We start from the raw sequence: 23,355 nt of genomic DNA on the forward strand, positions 1-23,355 counted from the left end.
ATTAACATATTTTTTTTATTGACAGATTTTTTAAATATTAAAAATATTTTATAATAAAGATTTGAAACTAAATGGATGGTCTTATATGTATATTTTCACGATTAAATTTACAAATACAATATATATTTTATTGAACATATAATATGTGTAATGATTTTTCTTTCATTTTTACAATACGTCAATTTCTTACATTTACGTGGTATTTGTGTTAGTTTCAAATGACTGTTTGCCTTCGATTGGAACGAATTTTACACGAACCGGATGAGAAGGACGAATTATTATATCGGCCTTCAGCCGGATATCCTTTATATTATCTACTGGTTCGAAGTAGAAATTGTGCACCAAAGGAACTATCATAGCCTTCAACTCCAGCATGGCGAATCGTTGACCTACAATTAAAAGTGTATCAAAAGTTATCAAGTGTATTAAAATTTATCACGAGGAAAGATGCAAATGGCAAACAATTTACCGATGCAATTTCTCGGTCCAGCACTAAATGGTAGATAAGAATAAGGATGACGTTTCTGAATTTTCTCAGGCAAAAACCTATCCGGATCAAATACATCTGGATTTGGCCAGAAATTAGGATCTCTGTGAACTCCCCAGATATTAAGATGCAAAATTGTTCCGGCAGGTACAACATATGAATCTGGAAAGCGTATTATAATATTACATTTGCAATTTGCAAAAATAAGCTTCTTTTCGAAAAATGTAATGTACATTAATGTTTTTGAAATGTTTAAGCAATTAAATATTATTTTAAAATTATTTTACATTTGATCTATATATTTTTCGTGCGCATATATGTGACGTAATCGAAAATATATGTATAAAATGAAATGATTAATTACGTAATTTTACGTCTTCCGCTGCTGCTCGTGATATTAAAAACACACTCGGATACAAACGCAGTGATTCCTTTATACATCTATCTAAATATAATAAATTTTGCAACGATTTCATGGTAAGTTTTCCTTCGTTTTCCTGCATCATGGTATTAACTTCAGCTCTCACACGTTCCTATGTCATCAATAATAATTAAAATGCATTTTTTACATACATATAGATCATAGATATGAAAAAAATGTTATATTAAATAAAATTTTATATTTATTTTAATGTTGTTTTAATTTTTCAGGACGTATTATATAAAAAAAATATGCGACAAATATTAAATATTTATATTACTTTGAATAAAAATTAGAATAATATTATTATATCTCAATATAATAATAACGAAAGAAAAATACCTGGATATCTTTATGTTCAGCTAGTAGTAATAAAGTAAAAGTTATAGCCATCGCTGTAGTATCATGACCCTGTAATTATGATCATATGTATTGTTATATAAGAATTCAGATAATGTGTACAAAAAATTAATTAAGCATTATCAATACATACTTCAAACATAAACGTATCAATTTCTTCTCTGATATCGGAATCAGTCAAAGAACCTTGTCGAGATTCCAATATTAAAAGATCCAACATGGCAAGTCGCTTTTTTTTAGCTAGAAATAAAAAACGTATTAGCGTCAAACGCTATAATTTTAACACTAATAATTTTTGAATGTGATATTTTAATTATATATTATATTATAATTATACTATATATATTTTCTCGTTTAAAATTATTAAAATTATATTATATATAATAATAATAAAATTTTACGGTAAGTATATTTTGAATTATTACGTGTGATTATGTATTCGACATAAATTCTAGAAGGATGATTTGTAAAATTTATATTGCGCAGTCAAACTAGAAACTCTGATTCTATTCATACATACTTCCAATTACTTCTATATCATCAATCTCCGCTTTATTATTTTCAAGATTTTTCAAGTACTGATCATTCGTGCGATCGTGATAAAGTTTTCTTTCTGCAATGATCTAAACGAGATTAAATTTTTTTTTAGTAATGACCAATAGCGGAACAGTCTTATCGTCATACATATATACATATAATCACAGAAAAAACAGTATCCTTGAAAGAATACAAATATGCCTTGATTCAAGTATATTTTATTCTTATAATAGCACCAAATATAAATAATTTTGGATAAAGGATAATTTATCCTTAAAACAAAGTGCAAAATATTCTTGGTTGAAGCTGAAATTTACTTATAAATATTGCAAGGACAAGCGACAAGTGAGCATCGGATATAAGCGGTACTTTCAAGTATATATAATAATTCTTAGTTCAAATGTGACTATAAGTTTGTTTTTACCATATGCGATTTGTAAAACAAGAATATATCTTAAGGATAAAATATACTTCACACAAACTTATTTATTATTAAGGCAAATAAAAATTTTTGATTATAAGGAGCATTCTATGCTTAAATCAATCAAATAGCGTTCAAGAATAAAAATATACTTGAATCAAGGATTCCTTTTTTTCTGTGATAGCATGAATTATTAATTTTTATGATTAATCACGTAATCTTGCAATAGCAAGATTGAAAATAAAAATTTAAAGTGTAAGACAGGCAATAAGAGCCAAATCGCGGATGACAGTGCGTTATCCCAACGAAACTAAAATTTTTTCCGTTAGAATTAAATACCTGTGCACAAGGCATCAAATTTTACTTGGTCATGGCCAAGATTTAAAATTGGAATAATCTCTACAAGAGATTTACTTTTACACTTTAAATTTATATTGATATTACAGAGCCTTGTTAAACTCTTACAAGAATGAAAAATTTATTTTAATTTTATAATACATAAAGATGAAAATTCAAAGGATTTTAGTTAATAAATGCTGCATAACGTACTTTTTCCGTAAAGTTATGCAATATTTTCAAGGTCCTTTGTTGTTTAAATCCACGTGTATACAATATGTATATCCAAGTGTAATGCATCCAAGGTCTTAGTAGTCTAAATCGTAATTCAATAAGATCATTATAATTTCAATAACAATGTAATCTTATTAATTTTTTTCTACTTTAAGTTTTATTTAATAAGCCATCGTAAAATCTTAGAGTAATTTTTAAATAGTCATAAATTGTGAGAAATAAAAGTAAAATTTCAAAAACTATTTATGTAACGATGAAAAAGTAAATGCTAAATCTTCTAACAAAACATTTTACTTTATTTGTAATTATAGTTTTTTATGGAAGATAACTTATCTTCAGATATTTAATTGCGTACGATATATTTTACTTAATTGCAATTGTTCGAATAATATAACTTTTTAACAATTTTTTCAACATTTTAAAGATTGGAACAATTTTTAATTTAAAATGAAATTTTATTCGAAGCGCGCATACAATATACATTTTTATTATTAATTATTGTCTCTTAAACCAATTGAATTTTATAACTAATTATTTACTTTTCAGGACTATTCAATAATTACTATTTTCCGAAAGATATCGATATATCAAAATCATAACTCGAATAATTATAAATATTCATATGTATAATTATTTTATATATATATATATACAGGGTGTTTGGTAACAGGTGGGCCAAAATGTAAGGAGTGATTCTACATGATAAAATAAGACAAAAATCAAGAATGACAAAATTGCGTTCGAGACTTGGTTTATTAATTATAAATATTTTACATTTTGCAAAATATACATCAACTGCTACGATGTAAGTTTTTGTATACTTATGCGTCACAGTCTATTTTGACGGCGACTCTACCGATGTACCTTACGCACGCAAAATATCGGAAAATTGCCGTGCGTCAGGCGCCCTTAATGCGAAGTTTAAAATATTTATAATTAATAAACAATGTCTCGGACGCAATTTTGTCATTCTTGATTTTCGTCTTATTTTATCATGTAGAACCACTCCTTACATTTTGGCCCACCTGTTGCCAAACACCCTGTATATATATATATATATTACCTATAAACTAGTATTTCAATTGCATCGTGAATCGCGTTTCGATACTGTTGCTGAAACTCGCCCAAATTTTTCAAAGAAACGCCCATGGCAGTTTCTGCAAGTGCATTATTATATAAAATCGAAAAGACGATCAAAGATTGTTTTCTGATAATAAGGAGTAGCTTTTATATAAAAAATTAATAATATTATTTATCTCTATTGTAATATTATACTTTGTAGCATTAATTAAGGAAGAAATTTTCTTCTTATCTTTTAAGCCCTAGTTTTTATTTTTAATTAATCTTCATATATAAAGACAAGAACATTGTAAAAATCTTACCGCATATCGCATTTAATGTATATTCACTAATAAATGGTACTAAATCTTTTACAACTGTCCCTTCGACATCCTTCAGAGATTTTGTCATGCATTCGCCCTCCTTGATCAAAATCTCAACGAACTGATTTAATATATTGAAATGAAACGCAGGTGTCAATATTTTTCGTCGCGATTGCCACTTAGCACCTACTCAAGACAAAAATAAGAAAATAACAACGTGAAATTGTCTGATAAAAATGATAAGATATAAAATTATTATCTCTCTCAATTTTAAAGTTTACCAACAGACCAATCCTTCAACATTATTAATTTTCCTAAATATATTTTTTTATATTGCAATTTTTTCATAATTCTTTAAACTTTGTTCTCATGAAATTTTTCTAGTGAACGGTATTATTATAATTTTAATTATTCTATAATTAAAACTTTATGAATTGACAGATAGAAAGTAAACTAAAATTTATTTAAAATCTGTAATGCGACTATTTGATTTAATTGTGAAATATCTTGTTACTTGAGAATATATATATGTATCATGGCGAAATTATTCTGCAATATAATTACCTTTTCAAATATCTAAATTTATTAATATACGATGAAGTTGTGTAAGTATACCGTTCAGAAAAATATTCAAATCTAATTGAAATATTATTTGACTTTTTAAAACAGACCTAAGTATATTATATCAAACTGGAATTGTATAGTACGTATCCTTATGTGTTAATTAACGTCATTACATTACCTGCGCTAGTAAGAAGTCCTGTGGCGAGCCAAGGATGTAACGCCTCATACATACGACTTTTCTCAATATGTTTGGTGCCACTTAATATCGTCTGAAATCACCGAAAATGTATTCAGCAGATAATTTATTAATCGCATTTTAAATTTCTAATTTTGATTATTATTATCTACGATCCTTTGTTTGTTTTTTTAAGAAACTTTTTAACGTTTATTTTAATAACATTTTTCATCAAATACATTTTTTGATAAAAAATATTAAAAAATGCAGGATTTCTAAATTTAACTGAATACCTAGAATTGAATAATTTGATTTAATAAAAGAATTGAATTGCTCTTATTACCTCTAAATCATCTGGATGACGAATAGATACAACGGGATAGAACACAAACCAGGCTTTGAGAATGGGATAATACTCAGGCATACTAGGTATCGTACAAAGCAACTTCCATTGTTCTTCTGAAAAGTATATTATAAATACCACAATTGTTGTGGGATTAATTTTATCGTTATTTTTATTATTACCGAACCTTTGTGCAGATATTTAAAATGGATGAATAATAATTAAGAAAATGGATTGCAGAGAAATACTGACTAGTTTAAATAATTATTTAATATGCAATAAGCTTGCATTAATATTGATAACTATCTGCTCAAATTAGAGGACTTATTAATTTAACTTTTGCTTGTATGTGCGCACAAATGACGAATCGTATGTTAATTAAGATACGTAATTAAAAATTGTGTACTTGCCTACAGAAATTGAAGTGAATTGAATTGCATTGCCTACAATTGGATGAGTCGGTACTCCTGGTATAAGATTAATCAATCGACCGTTTCTTCCATAATGCACGTAATAGTTATACATCAATAAAATCAAAATTGATAATAATAAAATTATAGTGATATACATTGTTTTTTTTTACGTAATATCTTTCACTTAATTTAGCTTAATCTTCTTCAGGCACCTGTTTTTCTAATTTTTGGATTACAATTTCGTGGCACAAAATAAATAATATTTATTTTATCACAAAACTTACACTTTTTCTTAATATTTTACATATTTTAATTAATATGTTCTTTTTTATTATCTACTATAAGACAAAGGAATATAATAATAAATTAAATATAGACGAACACACATAGATTACATTTTAAATTATGCACATCAAACGGAAGAAGGAATTTCCAATAAAAACAGAACACTATATATTTGAATTTGAAGAGGAAGCAACTGAGCAAAAGACACAAATTAGTGCCGAAACGTCTTGCGTTATTTAATTAATATATATGTAAATCTGATTTTGGAATTCGCAATATGAATTGTAACAGCTTCGTAACAAAGATATTTTTTATTACTTGCTCGTTAAGGCCTTCAAATGAATCTTATTATTTTATAACACGAGTTTAAATTTAATTGACAATCTATTATCTATATTACTTGATAGTGTTCCTGACGATCAAGTTAAACTGCAATCAAATGATTAAAATAAAGTCACAAATCACATCAAGCAGATATTATATAAGTACACGTGCCAGCAAAACATCTTCGCAAAATACTGACAGTGCAAATCAGAAATTTTTATATAAATATAGCCGTCTTCAACTCAAGTGCGTATAAGAAAAAATCAAAGTTGTCTTTTATTAAACAAAAGAGATTTTATCTTGATTGAAGACCAGATAATATGCAATACATATTTATTTAAGGAAGAAAGAATAATTGATTATTTGAAATGTGGCTCGAGATTTAAAATATATTGATTTCACTATTTGAAATCAATATACTTTAAATCTCGAGCCACATTTTAAATAAATCAATTATTCTTTCTTTCTTAAATAAATATGTATTGCATGTTATCTGGTCTTCAATTAAGATAAAATCTATTTTCTTTAATAAAAGGCAACTCTGATTTCTTATACGCACTTGAGTTGACTTTTTTCATTTAAAATTATTTTACACGCAATACTTTATAATCTAAATATTTATTCCAGTCAGTATAAAGTTCAATAATTCAGTTATCTAATCATTATTTTACAATGTAATATAATAGCAAAATATTATAGAACAAAGTTCGTTAAATATTAATTTTGCATCTTTATATATTATCAATCTTAAAGAGGCTAGACGATTAATTTATCAAAAAAGAAAAAAAACGAATTGTCACTTCAAAAAACTTATTGTGCAAAATAATATTGCTAAAGTGTATATTTTATTGTTTAAATTGGGAAGGTTTTTCTTCTTGCAAAAATAACATTAACACTTTTGAAAATTATGTTTATTAAAAAAATAATACCAGTTGTATACAATTATTCTCTTTATTCTTTTGATTAACATATTTTCTAAATATTAACAATATTTTATAATAAAGATTTGAAACTACTAAATGGATGATCTTACAAGTATATATAGTTTCTACATGTATATTTTCACGATTAAATTTACACATACAATATATATTTTGTTGAACATATAATATGCGTAATGATTTCTCTTTCATTTCTACAATACATCAATTTCTTACATTTACGTAGACTATTTGCTTTCGATTGGAACAAATTTTACACGAACCGGGTGAGAAGGACGAATTATTACATCGGCCTTCAGCCGGACATTCTTTACAAGATCTACTGGTTCCAAGTAGAAATTGTGCACCAAAGGAGCTATCATAGCTTTCAACTCTAGCATGGCGAATCGTTGACCTATGATTAGAAATATATCAAAATTTATATTATAATAATTTCAATCAATGCGAGAACTGACATTGCATGTTATTCACCTATGCAGTTCCTTGGTCCTGCGCTGAATGGTAGATAGGAATAAGGATGACGACTCTGGATTTTTTCGGGCAAAAATCTATCCGGATCAAATACGTCTGGATTTGGCCAAAAATTGGGATCTCTATGAACCCCATAAATATGAAGATGTAAAATCGTTCCGGCAGGCACAACATATGAATCTGGAAAGCGTATTATAATATTAGTTGCAATTTGCAAAAAATAAGCTTCTTTTCGAAAAATAAAATGTACATTAATATTCCTAAAATATTAGAGCAATTTAAACATTATTTTAAACTTATTTTACATTTGATAATACATCACAGAAAAAACAGTATCCTTGAAAGAATGCAAATATGCCTTGATTCAAGTATATTTTATCCTTATAATAGCGCCAAATATGAATAATTTTGGAGAAAGGATGATTTATTCTTAAAACAAAGTGCAAAATATTCTTGGTTGAAATTGAAATTTACTTATAAATATTGCAAGGACAAGCGATAAGTGAGCATCGGATATAAGCGGTACTTTCAAATATATATAATAATTCTAATAGTTCAAATGTGACTAACAATAAGTTTGTTTTTACCATATGCGATTTTTAAAACAAGAATATATCTTAAGGATAAAATATACTTCACACAAACTTATTTATTATTAAGACAAATGAAAATTTGCGATTACAAAGAGCATTCTATGCTTAAATCAATCAAATAGCGTTCAAGAATAAAAATATACTTGAATCAAGGATTCCTTTTTTTTGTGATCTATTCATGTAATGTGACTTGTTCGAGAATATATTATGCAGAAAAAAAGTAATTAATTACGTAATTTGACGTCTTCCGCAGTTTTTCGTGATATTAAAAACACACTCGGATACAAACGTAGTGTTTCCTTTAAACATCTATCTAAATATGATAAATCTTGCAACGATTTCATGGTAAGTTTCCCTCCGTTTTCCTGCATCACGGTATCGACTTCAGCTCTCACACGTTCCTACATAATAATTAAAATTTATTCCTTAATATTCTAGTTTTTATGTAAATATATTGAAATAAATAATAAGGTCCTTAATAAAATTAAATTTTTATTTTTATTTCAGAGACGTTTTAATTTTTTCGCAATATATTGTATAATGATATATATATATATATATATATATATATATATATATATACAGAACAAAATATTATGAATGTTTTCAAAAAATATTTCTAAATATTTCTATAAAATATTGCATAAAAACATTTTTAAATGGTTTTAAAAATATATTTAAAAATAATTAAAAAATTTTGTGTGATAACTTTTTTTTAGAATATTTTTAAAAATGTGTTTTTTTGCGTATTTTAAAAAACTTTTAAAAATGTTTTTAAAAATGTTCTTCTTTATCGCTCAGATAATATTTTCTTAAATATTTGATACATATTTTTGAAATATTAATTTAAATCTATATTCAAAAATATTTCTGAAAATATTTTTGAAACATGAAAAAGCGGACATGGAAACATTTTAAAAATATTTTTGAGAATTATTTGATCTTTTAGGAAATATTTAAAAAAAATTTTTTTAATATTTTGTGCTGTATGGGTAAGTACCTGGATATCCTTATGTGCAGCTAATAATAATAAAGCGAAGGTAATACCCATTCCTGTAGTATCATGACCCTGCAATTAGAGTATTATGCTTCGTTTACATTTAAATAATTCTGTAATATAAAAATATTAAATAAAAATATGTTTAAAAATGATAGATTTATACCTCAAACACAAAGGTATCGACTTCCTCTCTAATGTCTGAATCGGACAAATCCTGACGAGATGCCAATAAGAGATCTAACATAGCCAGTCGCTTTTTTTTAACTAGAAAATAAAGAAGACATATTTATCTTATTTTTGCATGTTATACTTATTATCATTTATTACGTTAATCTTATTTAAAAATCAAACTCTGTTTTAAATAATATTAATTGAATCTTACGCAGACATATTTTGCATCATTACGTCTAATTATGTGTTTAATGTAAATACTACACAAGCATAATTGATAATATTGCAATAAGATATATTGCATACTCAAACTTAAATTAGAAAAAATCTCTCGATTCTTACGTACTTCCAAATACCTCATCTGTCTCCATTTCTTTGTCATTTTCAAGGTCTTTTAAGTATCGATTATTCGTGCGTTCGTGATAATGTTTTCTTTCAGCAATGATCTACACGATATTAATTTTTTAAAAATTATGTATCGTATTAAATAATAATACTACATTATCTTATGTATATCATAAATATTAATAGTATAATGTTATTAATATTTAATTGCATAATCTTGCGGAACGAAGATTACAAAATTTATTGTAATTTTATATAGGAGAAAATTTTAGAAGAATCTTAATAATATAATTTATGGCGTACTTTTTCTGTAAATCCATGCAATATTTTCAAAATCTGTTTTTGTTTTCTTGCTTCTGGCGTCAATGCAAATAACAAATTGTGATGGACAAAAGGATTCAACACTCTAAATCGTATATCAATAAGAAAATAGAATTGTTATAATCATATATATATATGTATATATATATATATATATATATTTTTTAAACGAATATTTAAAATAATTATATATTATATATATATATATATATATATATATATAATATATAATTATTTTAAATATTCGTTAAGTTACCTATTAACTATTATTTCGATTATCTGATGTATGCCATTTCGATACTGTTGCTGAAATTTGCCAAGTTCTTGCAGTGAGATGCCCATGGAAGTTTCTATAAAAAAATTGTTTATATGTGCACAAAATGGAATATAAGTTGAAAAATATTGCTGAATATTCCTTTGTATATAATATATCGAATATTATATATCTCATACAACATTAATATCAAAAGTGCAGTATAAAATGTGTGTATATGCGAATAAATTCTTTTTCTTTTAAACTAAATTCTTTATCTTTTGAACTATTGCCGTATAAAATGAAATCTTCATACATATAACAGCCCATACAGCACAAAATATTATAAATGTTTTCAAAAAATATTTCTAAATATTTTTATAAAATATTGCATAAAAACATTTTAAAATAATTTTAGAAATGTTTTTAAATAATTGAAAAATTTTGTGTGATAACATTTTTTAGAATATTTTAAAAACTTTTAAAAACGTTCTTCTTCGCTCAAATATTTTCTTAAATAATTGATACATATTTTTGAAATATTAGTTTATATCTATATTCAAAAATAGTTTTTAAACATGATAAAGCGGACATAGAAACATTTTCAAAATATTTTCGAGAATTATTTTATCTTTTAAGAAAATAATTTTTAAAAGATTTTAAAATATTTTGTGCTGTATGAATAATCAGCTTATCAGTATTTCTCTTTTTAATGATATCTGTATTTATAATTATCAAAAATCTGTTTTAACGTGTGTAAATAAAGCTATAGTAACATTAAAATTAATCTTAATACACTGAGAAAAATTTGTTAACTTGATTAAATCATTCAACTAATTATTATTTTGTTAATTGAATATATAAATATATTTAAATTAAATAAACAATATGCAAATTGCATATTATATTTTTTATTATGTTTATCATTATTCAGAATAATAATCTTACCGCATATCGCGTTTAGCGTATGTTCACTAATAAATGGTACTAAATCTTTTACAACTGTTCCACCAGTATCCTTCAAAGACTGTGTCATGCAATCACCCTCCTTGATCAAGATTTCAACAAATTGATTTAATATTTTAAAGTGGAATGTAGGTGTTAATAATTTTCGTCGCGTTTGCCACTTAGTGCCTAAAATATATAAAAACAAAGAATTATATGATATAATACAAATAATGTTATATAAGACATTTTAATGTTTAAGTACCCAATCTTTAAATGATATTAATTGTCTTTAGTTTATTTCATCACAAAATTCTTTTATAATCATGCGTAAATCTTCTTTTCTCGAAATTTTTACTTCAGACTTTAACATGAAAATGTCAAAAAATTATTTTAAATCTTCAATCTTCAATCTTACAGCTATTTAAAATTTGCTTACTTTTTGGAAAATTTTTTAATCTCTTAATTATTTTGAGGAGTGTATTATCGCTAAATTATATTAGCAAATTTTTTAAATTTATTAATTTATTAACAAAGTTGTAAAAATCATTCATAGTTGTAAAAGTTCACCGTCTAAAATAATATTCCAATCTATTGTAATTGTAAGATTACGTTCAATTTTCTATAAAGATAGGCCTATTTATAATAGATTGTAATAATAAAGTAATAAGATAATAAAATGCACTTGTATTATAATGTCATTATTTACGTTACCTGTGCTGGTGAGAAGACCTCTGTTTAACCAAGGATGAAACATATCATATATAAGACTTTTCTCGATGTGTTTGGTGTTGCTTAGTATTGTCTGAAATCACCGATAATATGTTAAGATAAAAACATTAACATATTGTGTATATAAAAAAATAAAGCACTCAACTTGTCAGATATATATAAGTGCAGATAAATTATAATTAATCGTATCTCGAATTGTTACATGTAACATGTGACTCAATCTCTCAGGTATACAGATACCGAAAATTTTATTAATATCACAAATATTATGTAATCTTAAAAATTGAATGTTTTTCACTTTTTAGATTTTTAAGAAACATTTTTTACCAAACAAAAATCTTTTTATATAAAACAAGAATGCAAAATTCATGAATCTAAATCGTAATGTTTACAGAGAATTAAATTTCATTTTTTCACCTCTAAATCATCTGGATGACGAAGAGAGACAAGGGGAAGGAAGAATCCCCAGATTTTAAGAAAGGGATAATATTTATCAGTGATATCACATAACCGGTTCCACAGGGCCTCTGAGAAATATATTAAAATATATTAAAAAATATATTAAAAATATATTAAAGAAATATATTAAAAATATAGCTACAAAAATTTTTGTCAGATTAATTTTCATTATTATTTTTAATGTGCTTCTTTACACTGTGTGTACTTTTACTTAAGTATACTCTGTTTTAGACTTGTTGGAAACAGACTAATTAAAAAAATGAAAGAATATTATTGCAAAAAAATACTGATAAGCCTGAGCAATTATTATATACAGTATAAGTAATCAACACCCATACAGCACAAAATATTTTTAAAATCTTTTAAAAATATTTCTTAAAAGATAAAAAATTCCCGAAAATATTTTTAAAATGTTTCTATGTCCGCTTTTTTATGTTTAAAAAATAGTTTTGAATATAAATTTAAACTAATATTTTAAAAATATATATCAAATATTTAAAAAAATATTATTTGAGCGATGAAGAAAAACATCTTTAAAAATATTTTTAAAAGTTTTTTAAAATCAGTTAAAAAATATATGTTTTTTAAAATATTCTAGAAAATGTTATCTTAAAAGATTTTTAAATTATTTTAAAATATTCTTAAAACTGTTTAAAAATATTTTTATGCAATATTTTATAGAAATATTTAGAAATATTTTTTGAAAACATTTCTAATATTTTGTGCTGTATGGGCATGCAATAATATTGACAGATATTTGTTCAAGAACAGAAGATTTATAAATTTAACTTTTGTATATGCGCATAAATGACAGGTTGTATATTAATTAATATAAATAGATTTGAAATTTTGTACTTACCTGGTGTACCACGTAAATGCAACAAATAGCCAATAATTGGATAGCCTTTTGGTCCGGGTATAAGATTAATGAGTCGTCCTTTTCTTCCATAATGCAAATGATAATAATACGCCAATAAAATAAAAATGAATAATAACAATATATTGAATAACATTTTTTGGCGTGATGTCTTTCACCGTTTTAGCTCAATCTTCTGCTTTTCGTTCCTCTGATCATAAGTGAATATCAAACGAATTATTAATAATGTATTTTAAACATTGATATTATTAATTATTATTTTACAATAGAATCTTATAAAATATTTTTTATACAAATACTGCCGAATACCTGATAACAGATTTTCTGACAACTAAATCAATTTTTTAAAACACCACATAAATGTTTGAAGTAAACTCACAATTCTCGTCGTATATACATGTCAAGATGACAAATCTTTACAAAGTGGCAATAAACATCTGAAATCAATATATATATAATCATTCTGCAATTCAAGAGGACAAAGTCAAAGTTCTATTTTAAGAGGCATGATAATTTCAAGGATAGAGGATGTATCTGTGAAGTATCTGCGATGAGCCAAATATTTAGCAAGACCTATCTCTGAATTGAGATTTGAACTCCCATATCCCTTTACCCCTTTGATGTAGACAAGAAAAATATACTGATCCAAAAAAATCGGCTAAATCGGGAATCGAACCCGAGATACATTCTCTATCCTTGTTATTACGATAAGAGCGTCCATATTACGATAATTTTATTTTGATTCAGATAATTATATAACATTAAAAATGACATTTTTTGAGAAAATAAGAATGATATTAATCATTTAAAAATATACTCGAGATTAAAAATATTGATTTAAATAAAATTTGATTAAAATAACGATATAATTTTCTTTCTCCAGACTCGAGATATCAACACTAATTAATTATTGATGCATAACAAGAAAAAAAATTTATTTTTGCTCACAAATTTTTATTATAAAAATATACATATGATTGAACAACGCTTCGTCAATTCAATAATGATTCAACAAACAGTTTAAATCATTATCTAACAATTATAATGTAACAAATACTAAAATATCAGAGTGGATTGTTTTTACATTAATTATTAATTATAATATGATAATAAGTTTTGCATTGGCACACTTGATATATAATTAATATAATCTAGACGATTAATTTATGTCATTGAAAAATATTTGCATGTCCTGACCTAAATCCTTTAATATTCATAACTTTCAATAGACTAAGCTCTTGATACATGCAACTATCAAAATGTTTTTGTTAAATTATTACTATATATATATATATACATAAGATGCGCTCCGTTTCGTATTGATGTATAATATATATTTTGTTGAACATATAATATGCATAATGATTTTTCTCTCATTTTTAACAATATATGAATTTTTTATATATATAAATTCATGTGATATTTGTGTTAGTTTCAAACAACTTTGTCTTCGATTGGAATGAATTTTACACGAATCGGATGAGAAGGACGAATTACTATATCAACCTTCAGCCGAACATCCTTTACATGATCTACTGGTTCCAAGTAAAAATTGTGTATCAAAGAAACTATCATAGCCTTCAACTCTAGCATACCGAATCGTTGACCTACAATTCAAAAGGTGTCAACATTGATAGATATAAAGAGGAACGAAAATGATGAATAATTCTTACCTATGCAATTCCTCGGCCCGGCACTAAATGGTACATAAGAATAAGGGTGACGATTCTGGATTTTTTCGGGTAAAAATCTATCCGGATCAAAAACTTCCGGATTTGGCCAGAAATTTAGATCTCTGTGAGACCCAAAAATTTGAAGAAATAGAATCGTTCCAGCAGGCACGACATATGATTCTGAAAAGAATATTAAAATTACATGCAATCTACAAAAATAAAAGAGTTTTTTGAGAATTAAAATATATATAATATAATATACCCATATGGTACAAAATATTTTTAAAATCTTTTAAAAATATTTTTAGAAAGATAAAATAATTCTCGAGAATATTTTTAAAATGTTTCTATATCTCCGCTCATGTTTAAAAAATATTTTTGAATATAGATTTAAACTGATATTTCAAAAATATCTATCAAATATTTAAGAAAATATTATCTGAGCGATAAAAAGAACATTTTTAAAAATATTATTAAGTTTTTTTTAAATATTCTAAAAAATGTTATCACAACAAAATTTTAAATCATTTTAAAATATTCCTAAAATAATTTTAATGTTTTTATACAATATATTTTATATAAAGATTTAGAAATATTTTTTGAAAACATTCATAATATTTTATGCTGTATTATGTGCTTAAAATGTTAAAGCAATTAAGTTTGATATGCAGCAAAAGCGTGATTAATTACGTAATTTTACGTCTTCCGCAGCTGTTCGTGATATAAAAGGCACGCTCGGATATAAACGTAACACTTCCTTTAAACATCTGTCTAAATATGATAAATCTTGCAACGATTTCATGGTAAGTTTTCCTCCGTTTTCCTGCATCGCGGTATCGATTTCAGCCCTCACACGTTCCTGTTCCATTGATAATAATAATTAAAAATCGTTTTTGTTATTCTAGTTTTTAAGCGCATAAATACAAATAAATTTTTGATAAATAAGACAATTATATTTATTTTGGAGGTAATTTAATTTTTGTAAATTATGTATATATAATTATATAAAGAAAAAATTGCACTATAATAAATTAAAAATTCATACTACTGTGAACAAAATTTGCAATAAAAATAATATCGCAATTGATTGAAGAATAAAATACCTGAATATCTTTGTGTTCAGCTAATAATAATAAAGCAAAGGTTAAACCCATCGCTGTAGTGTCATGACCCTGTAATCATTGCAATATTGCAATTTGTACTCACTTATATTAGATAATGTCTAGAAAAAAATTGAAAAATATTTTAGCATATACATACTTCAAACATAAAGGTGTCGATTTCCTCTCTAATATCCAAGTCAGTCAAAACACCGTCTTGAGATGCCATTATTAGGAGATCCAGCATGGCTAGCCGTTTTTTTTTAACTGAAAATAAATAAAAAACATAAATCTTACTTTGGCACGTCGTATTTTGCAAGTCATTTAATTAGATAGCACATCATTATATACGTATATTTAATGTAGACATTACAAGCACAATTTAATTACAAATTAAAATCGTGTGCAGTTTAAATCTTATATACTTGCAAACACTTCTGCATCATCTATCTCCGCCTCTTTGTCACTTTCAAGATTTTTCAAGTATCGACCATTAGTGCGTTTATGATAAAGTTTTCTCTCTGCAATGATCTGCACGTTTTTTAAATGATGTTTTGTATTAAATAACACAATAGCACATTGTCCTATATTCTATATCATAGATATTATAATAGTATAATATGTTATTAATAATAGCATAATATATGTTATTAATTGATATTTTTGATTAATTATTTTATATAAAAAATAGTGTGAAGAATCTTAAGGAATATGATTTATATAATATACTTTTATTATATAATATACTTTTTCCGTAAATCCATGCAATATTTTCAAGATCCTTTTTTGCTTCCTTCCTGTTGATGACAATGCGAACATCAAATTATTATAGATCCAAGGGCTCAGTAATCTTAACCGTAACAAAATTATACAATTTCAATAATAATATAATTTTATAAAGATCTTATCTAAAGCCATCGTAAAATCATAGAATAAACTTTAAAAATCATAGATTGTAGAGACAATAAGTAAAAAATTATTTATATAGCAAAAAAATTTGGCTTTACATGACTATTCAATAACAATTCTAAAAGTCATAACTCAGAGGGTTATATATATACATAATTATTTTCTATATCTGTAAATTACCTATAAACTATTAGTTCAATTATCTCGTGAATTGCACTTCGATACTGTTGCTGAAATTTGCCAAGTTTTTGCAGAGAGATGCCCATCGCAGTTTCTATATATGCATTTATTATATGTATAAGATAAAAAATACAGTCACAAATTATTACTACTTACTAAATATTTCTTTATGCATATATATAAAAATTGCATATTATATTTTTTATTATGTTTATCATTATTCAGAATAATAATCTTACCGCATATCGCATTTAACGTATGTTCACTAGTAAATGGTACTAAATCTTTTACAACTGTTCCTCCGATATCTTTCAAACATTGTGCCATAAAATCACCCTCCTTGATCAAGATTTCAACAAATTGATTTAATATTTTAAAGTGGAATGCAGGTGTTAATAATTTTCGTCGCGTTTGCCACTTAGTGCCTATATAATATAAAGAAATCAAGATAACACAAAATAGTGCAATGAGATATAAATAATTTAATGTTAAATTAACCAATTTTTTAATAATATATGAATTAAATTTAATGTTAATTATATTAAATTTATTTTTAATTTTAATTATTTTTTATGTCGCAAAATTTTTTTATAATTCTTTTCTCATGCAATTTTTATAATATAAAATGAGTTGCATTATCATAAATTTAATTATTATTTTTTAATTAAAAGTTTTTAAACTGACAGATAGAAATAAACTAAAATTATTACAGTCTATAACAAAACAATTTGAATAATTAAAAATATTATTTAATTGTGAAACATTATTACTTCTATATATTTAATTGATAATGCATGACAAAATTATCTTTCAATATAATCGTGTTTACAAGTTTCTTTTAAATTTATTAGTTTACAACGAAGAACCTATACAGCACAAAATATTATAAATGTTTTCAAAAAATATTTCTATAAAATATTGCATAAAAACATTTTTAAATGGTTTTAGAAATATTTTAAAATAATTTAAAAAATTTTTGTGATAACATTTTTTAGAATAATTTAAAAAACTTAAAAATATTTTTAAAAATGTTCTTCTTTATCGCTCAGATATTTTCTTAAATATTTGATACATATTTTTGAAATATTAGTTTAAATCTATATTCAAAAATATTTTTTAAACATGAAGAAGCGGACATAAAAACATTTTAAAAATATTTTCGAGATTTATTTTATTTTTTAAAAAATATTTTTAAAATATTTTGAATGTTTTCAATATTTTTCAATATTTTATAGAAATATTTAGAAATATTTTTTTAAAACATTCATAATATTTTTAAAATATTTTAAAAATATTTTAAAAATATTTTGTGTTGTATGGAAAGTTGTAAAAGTTTATCGGTTGAAATAATATTGAAATCTAAATATAAGATTTTAATGAATATTCTAATACATGAATAATTGATAATGTGATACGCACGTTGTAAGCTGATAATGTGAAATATGAACGCTTACATGTTAACGTCATTATATTACCTGCACTAGTAAGAAGACCTGTGTTGAACCAAGGTAGTAACGGCTTATATATATGACTTTTCTCGATATGCTTGATGTTACTTAATATCGTCTGAAACCACCAAGTTTTTATATTAGCATTTATAATCTTAAATACACAAATAATCGTATCACAAATTATTTAATTTTAATCGAGTATCTACGATAATTTTTTCACTTTAAAAAATATTTCTTTACGAATTAAAAAAATTTTTTTTGTGAAACAAGATTCCTAAATCTAGCTAAATCGTAATGTCTATACAGAATCGAATTTCTTTTATTACCTCAAAATCATCTGGATGACGAATAAATACAATGGGTGTAAATAAAGCCCATAATTTAAAAATAGAATAATACAAATTACTTAAATCGTATAACAGTTTCAGTTGTTTCTCTGAAAAAATATATTATAAATATGACTACAAAAATCAAACTAATAATAATTAAAACAATTAATATTATTACAAAAAGAAATGCTGACAAAAAGTTAAAGATTATTTTATAAGTAAGTATAGTATGTAATAATAATATTGATAAATTATATACGTTTCAAGATTTATATTTTAATTCAACTTTTGCTTCAATGTATAAATATATGAATAAATTGTATGTCATTAATGTAAATAGATTTTAATATTATTTTATACTTGCCTGCTGAAAGTCCTTGGAAGTGCAATAAATAGCCAATAATCGGTAAGTTTTTTGGTCCTGGTATAAGATTAATCAATCGCCCATTTCTTCCATAATACACGTAATAATTATACACCAATAAAATAACAATAGGCAATAACAGTATTGTGATAAACATGGTTTCTTAACATTTAACGTCTTTGATCGTCTAATTAAACTCGATCTTCTTCTCCATCTAGCGTAATTGTCTTGATTTTCTAAATGTCACTAATTTTTTAAAACTCGATAAATTATAAACTTAACTATCATTGAAATGCATTAATTATATATTTTTTAGTTAACAACTTTAAAGAACTATAAAAAATTATGATAAATATGTGATCATTTGTAATAAAGAAAAACATTATTCGCGTAATAAAAATTTATGAATCAAATCAGAAAATTTTTTAATCAACTATTATATATAATTGTTTCTTTATTTATTGTATAAGATAAAATTTCGTAAAATTGCGAAACCTAAATCTATTGATTAATAATGTAATAATTAAAGCGAATGTCTCTCATTTTCGCATCAATTATTTTAAACATTTAAGCGATCAATAATTATGTATTTTCTTGTTTTGGATAACATAAATTTTTATTTGGTTTTTATTAAAAATATAATTCTCATATATATATTTTACGTTTTTATATAATATACAAATTATACATTAATGTAATTATATAAACCGCGACTGTTTGAAAGAGTCTTTCTTTAATTTTGTAGTTTTTTAATTCAACGTTTCTATCAAAATAATATATTAAATATTTAATAAAATTATATCAATTAATTAAAACTAACACCTTGTGATATTGGTTAAAATTTATATAAAAATTACGCGCTTATATTAATTATGATATTATTATATTATTAATTATTGTTCAGATTTTGTAATAGATTTATAAAATATTATTTTTATACAATATTTTGTGCAAATAATCCTAATTACCTGATAATAATTTTGAGGTGACGATCAGTTTAAACACCGTAAAATCAAATATTTAAGATGCAGTTATAAATCTCATCAAGCAGATATATACACTATACAATGTTTTCACAAAATGAGACTTATTTATACCGAAGATATTTATTTATAATTTATTCTGCAGGTCATAAACGTCATTGATAAGCTTAAGATAAGAATAAATTACAGAATTGCAATTGAGAATCAAGAAAGATGATAATTATACAAGACAGTAAGAAAATATTATATGTAATAATATAGTTATGTAATAACAATATATAATATATATATATATATAATATTATATAATAATATATAATAATATATAATAATATATAAAGAGAACCATATAGTTTCGTTATTATATATTCGTACCTATATAATATTATTTGAAAATATGATTTTAGATTTAAGATGTTGATTCAAAATCCCTTATAGAAATTTATCACTAGTAACGTCAATTTATCACTTGTTTCGAGTATTTAATCACTCATTTCGAGTACTTAAATTACTGTATATCAGTATTTTAAGTACTCGAAATAAGTGATTAATTGGCGTTACTAGTAATAAATTTCTACAAGGAATAGTAATTGTGTTTTTGTTTAAAATTTTTTTTTAAATCGAAATTCTAACATTGGCAATACACAAGGAAAAATAATTTAGAGAATTTTTAACAATTTTAACAAAGCGCGAAAAATTAATTCCGAAGAATATTCTTCCGATTAAAAAATTTCATATTTATATTATTATTAATACTGAGAGCCGATAAAAATATTTCTTATCTGCAAGTATTTTAATGTTTCGTAAATTCGAAAAATTCAATAAATAAAAAGAGGTCTAGAGATATATATGCATTATCAAACAATTTAATTATTTATTATTATGTAAATTCTATCCTTCAAAAAAGCGCTGACAGCGCTGATATTTTGCTACTCTATTTTATTTTAATTATAATAAACAATTATATTTCACGGATCAGACCCATTAGAAAGATATTATATTCACAAGACATTTAATATAAATTGATCAGTTCGATTTTGTTCAGCTTTAATGTTATAAAAGTCAATTTCTTTCAAAAAAGTATTTTATTTTATCATAAGAGAATAAATAAAAAATAAATAAACAATAAAAATTAAAATTAAAAATAATTAAAAAATAAATACTTCTCTTATTTCAAATCTGGATAACTTAGTCAAAGCTCATCCTAAAAAATTAAGGTTTTTTCGTCAAGAGAAGCTTTATTTTTCTTTTTCTTTAACATCTTACAGATTTCCTTGCTTGAGTAAATTTGATGCAATATAGAGAAGGAGGATAATAAAATCTGATTTAAATACCTATATATTTAATTGACAGTTCTAGTTTATCATCATTCTATCCATATTTCAGTTCTTTAGTCAGACAATTGTCAAATAAAATATAAAAATAATATCAATAACGCTTGCGAAGCGTGCGTTTGTGTTGTGTACATAAAAAAATTCAGAAATTAAAATTATATATTTAATTAAAATTCAGCAAATTAAAATTATGTACGTAATAAAATTAATATATAAAATATATATTAAAATATAAAATTAAAATATAATTATTTTGTTTAATCTAACTAAATATATAATTACGCACGCAAAGTGAAGTTATATTATTTTTTGATAAAAAAATCGTAGTCACGTGACTACTGGTCATGTGACCATCAGACCCGCGCTCGCGATATGCCGCACGAAAATCAGTCTTGCGCGAACCGCGCAGCTTGATAGACATATGGAGTATATTAATCTGATGGATGCATAAGATAGAAAGAGAGAATTGTTTTTGTCGCTGATAGCTCGATTATTATAATCGCGTTTTTTAAACGCACTTCTCGTGTCTACATAATTTTTTTCGGGGATTAGTTTAAATTGTCAGTATATAATAGTTTTAACAATTTAAAATTATATCCTACTAAAATCTTAACAAGAAGGGAATTATTTGTATACCCAGACATAATTTTAATTCCTCGAATTTTTATTATGTCGCGACATAATTTTAATTTATCGAAGATTTTTCTTTCGATAAGTTAACACGTTGGAAGATGTATTTATTAAAGGTTAATAAAGCCTAATTCATTATTGACTGTAAAATTGGATGTCGTGTTTGATTGGAAATGAAATATGCTAGAAAATTTTATTTTTTTAGTAGCATATAATTTTAAATTGTTAAAACTATTATATACTGACAATTTAAACTAATCCCCGAAAAAAATTATGTAGACACGAGAAGTGCGTTTAAAAAACGCGATTATAATAATCGAGCTATCATGCGAAGATTAAACTATGATAATTTTGCTTTCTATTCGAGATTATCTTTTAAGATTTATCTTAAGGTTTATTTTAAGATTTATCTTAACAAGAAGGGAATTATTTGTATACCCAGACATAATTTTAATTACTCGAATTTTTATTATGTCTCGACATAATTTTAATTCATCGAATTTTTATTATATATCTCGACATAATTTTAATTCATCGAATTTGTATTATGTCGCGACATAATTTAAATTCATCGAATTTTTATTATGTCTCGACATAATTTTAATTCATCAATAATTTTAATTCGAAATATAATTCATGGATGATTTTTCGTGATCAGTCGGTCAAGGAACGAAGGCAAAGAGAAACACACTTGTGCCTTCCGGGACAAAAAATCATGCAACATCTGGTACTTTGAGAGAGAGGTCCGTCATAAAAACTATTTGTACATATGCTGTATGCGTGGGAGCGAAAGCTTTACGTATTCTTACTTTGTTAACTCTTAAAATATGTTTTTTTTTTAATTTTACTGCGTTTTCCCACGAATGAGATTTTTCTTTCGATAAGTTAACACGTCGGAAGATGTATTTATTAAAGGTTAATAAAGCAGACAAGTGTATCTAGCATGTTGGGAATAAATTTTGAATGAAGGAAACGCGCATAAAAAGATGGGGCAAAATAAAAAATGCTCAGA

General features: G+C 24.5%; 2 protein-coding genes and 1 pseudogene across 6 annotated transcripts; all 3 read right to left on the minus strand.

Annotated features, from left to right (window-relative positions):
• Positions 1–74: 74 nt before the first annotated feature.
• LOC146719678 (cytochrome P450 4C1-like) lies at positions 75–6,496 on the minus strand. 3 transcript variants are annotated; one of them, XM_085489868.1, is made up of 13 exons: positions 6,359–6,496; positions 5,671–5,893; positions 5,261–5,376; positions 4,921–5,011; positions 4,179–4,364; positions 3,860–3,953; positions 2,776–2,878; positions 1,789–1,891; positions 1,402–1,508; positions 1,251–1,319; positions 852–1,020; positions 470–649; positions 75–389 (listed from the first exon to the last, which is right to left on the minus strand). In XM_085489868.1, the coding sequence occupies exons 2-13, from the start codon at positions 5,828–5,830 to the stop codon at positions 193–195; spliced, it is 1,575 nt and encodes a 524-aa protein (XP_085345994.1). In that variant the 5' UTR covers positions 5,831–5,893; positions 6,359–6,496; the 3' UTR covers positions 75–192. The 3 variants fall into 3 exon arrangements, with proteins under 3 accessions (XP_085345994.1, XP_085345993.1, XP_085345992.1); XM_085489867.1 differs by having other exon boundaries at positions 5,671–6,011; XM_085489866.1 differs by having other exon boundaries at positions 5,671–6,496.
• Positions 6,497–7,214: 718 nt separating this feature from the next.
• Positions 7,215–14,089, minus strand: LOC146719679 (cytochrome P450 4C1-like). Of its 2 annotated transcripts, none has more exons than XM_085489762.1 (13): positions 13,770–14,089; positions 13,373–13,580; positions 12,472–12,581; positions 12,037–12,127; positions 11,326–11,511; positions 10,381–10,474; positions 10,107–10,209; positions 9,805–9,904; positions 9,451–9,551; positions 9,288–9,356; positions 8,520–8,688; positions 7,695–7,874; positions 7,215–7,617 (listed from the first exon to the last, which is right to left on the minus strand). In XM_085489762.1, exons 2-13 carry the CDS (start codon positions 13,524–13,526, stop codon positions 7,451–7,453), a joined length of 1,524 nt encoding a protein of 507 aa, XP_085345888.1. In that variant the 5' UTR covers positions 13,527–13,580; positions 13,770–14,089; the 3' UTR covers positions 7,215–7,450. The 2 variants fall into 2 exon arrangements, with proteins under 2 accessions (XP_085345888.1, XP_085345887.1); XM_085489761.1 differs by having other exon boundaries at positions 13,700–14,089.
• A 234-nt stretch (positions 14,090–14,323) lies between these two features.
• Positions 14,324–20,487, minus strand: LOC114929942 (cytochrome P450 4C1-like; annotated as a pseudogene). The gene is made up of 13 exons (XR_014926406.1): positions 20,365–20,487; positions 19,397–19,642; positions 19,030–19,139; positions 18,728–18,818; positions 17,492–17,677; positions 17,253–17,346; positions 16,911–17,013; positions 16,589–16,694; positions 16,324–16,430; positions 16,167–16,235; positions 15,754–15,922; positions 15,064–15,243; positions 14,324–14,997 (listed from the first exon to the last, which is right to left on the minus strand). The product of XR_014926406.1 is annotated as a cytochrome P450 4C1-like (transcript).
• Positions 20,488–23,355: the final 2,868 nt, after the last annotated feature.

This window comes from Nylanderia fulva, unplaced genomic scaffold, assembly GCF_048542155.1.
Source record: "Nylanderia fulva isolate GAGA-0341 unplaced genomic scaffold, ASM4854215v1 Scaffold9, whole genome shotgun sequence".
Taxonomy (NCBI): domain Eukaryota; kingdom Metazoa; phylum Arthropoda; class Insecta; order Hymenoptera; family Formicidae; genus Nylanderia; species Nylanderia fulva.

Excerpts from the sequence above, each read along its gene's own strand:
- LOC146719678 (XM_085489868.1), bottom strand. The coding sequence starts at position 5,830 with ATGTATATCACTATAATTTTATTATTATCAATTTTGATTTTATTGATG. Across the intron at positions 4,365-4,920 it reads AGGACTTCTTACTAGCGCAG|GTGCTAAGTGGCAATCGCGA; the intron begins GTAATGTAATGA and ends TGTCTTGAGTAG. Across the intron at positions 3,954-4,178 it reads TACATTAAATGCGATATGCG|AAACTGCCATGGGCGTTTCT; the intron begins GTAAGATTTTTA and ends ATGCACTTGCAG.
- LOC146719679 (XM_085489762.1), bottom strand. The coding sequence starts at position 13,526 with ATGTTATTCAATATATTGTTATTATTCATTTTTATTTTATTGGCGTAT. Across the intron at positions 9,552-9,804 it reads GACAGATGAGGTATTTGGAA|TTAAAAAAAAGCGACTGGCT; the intron begins GTACGTAAGAAT and ends TTTATTTTCTAG. Across the intron at positions 7,618-7,694 it reads AGGACCAAGGAACTGCATAG|GTCAACGATTCGCCATGCTA; the intron begins GTGAATAACATG and ends TTCTAATCATAG.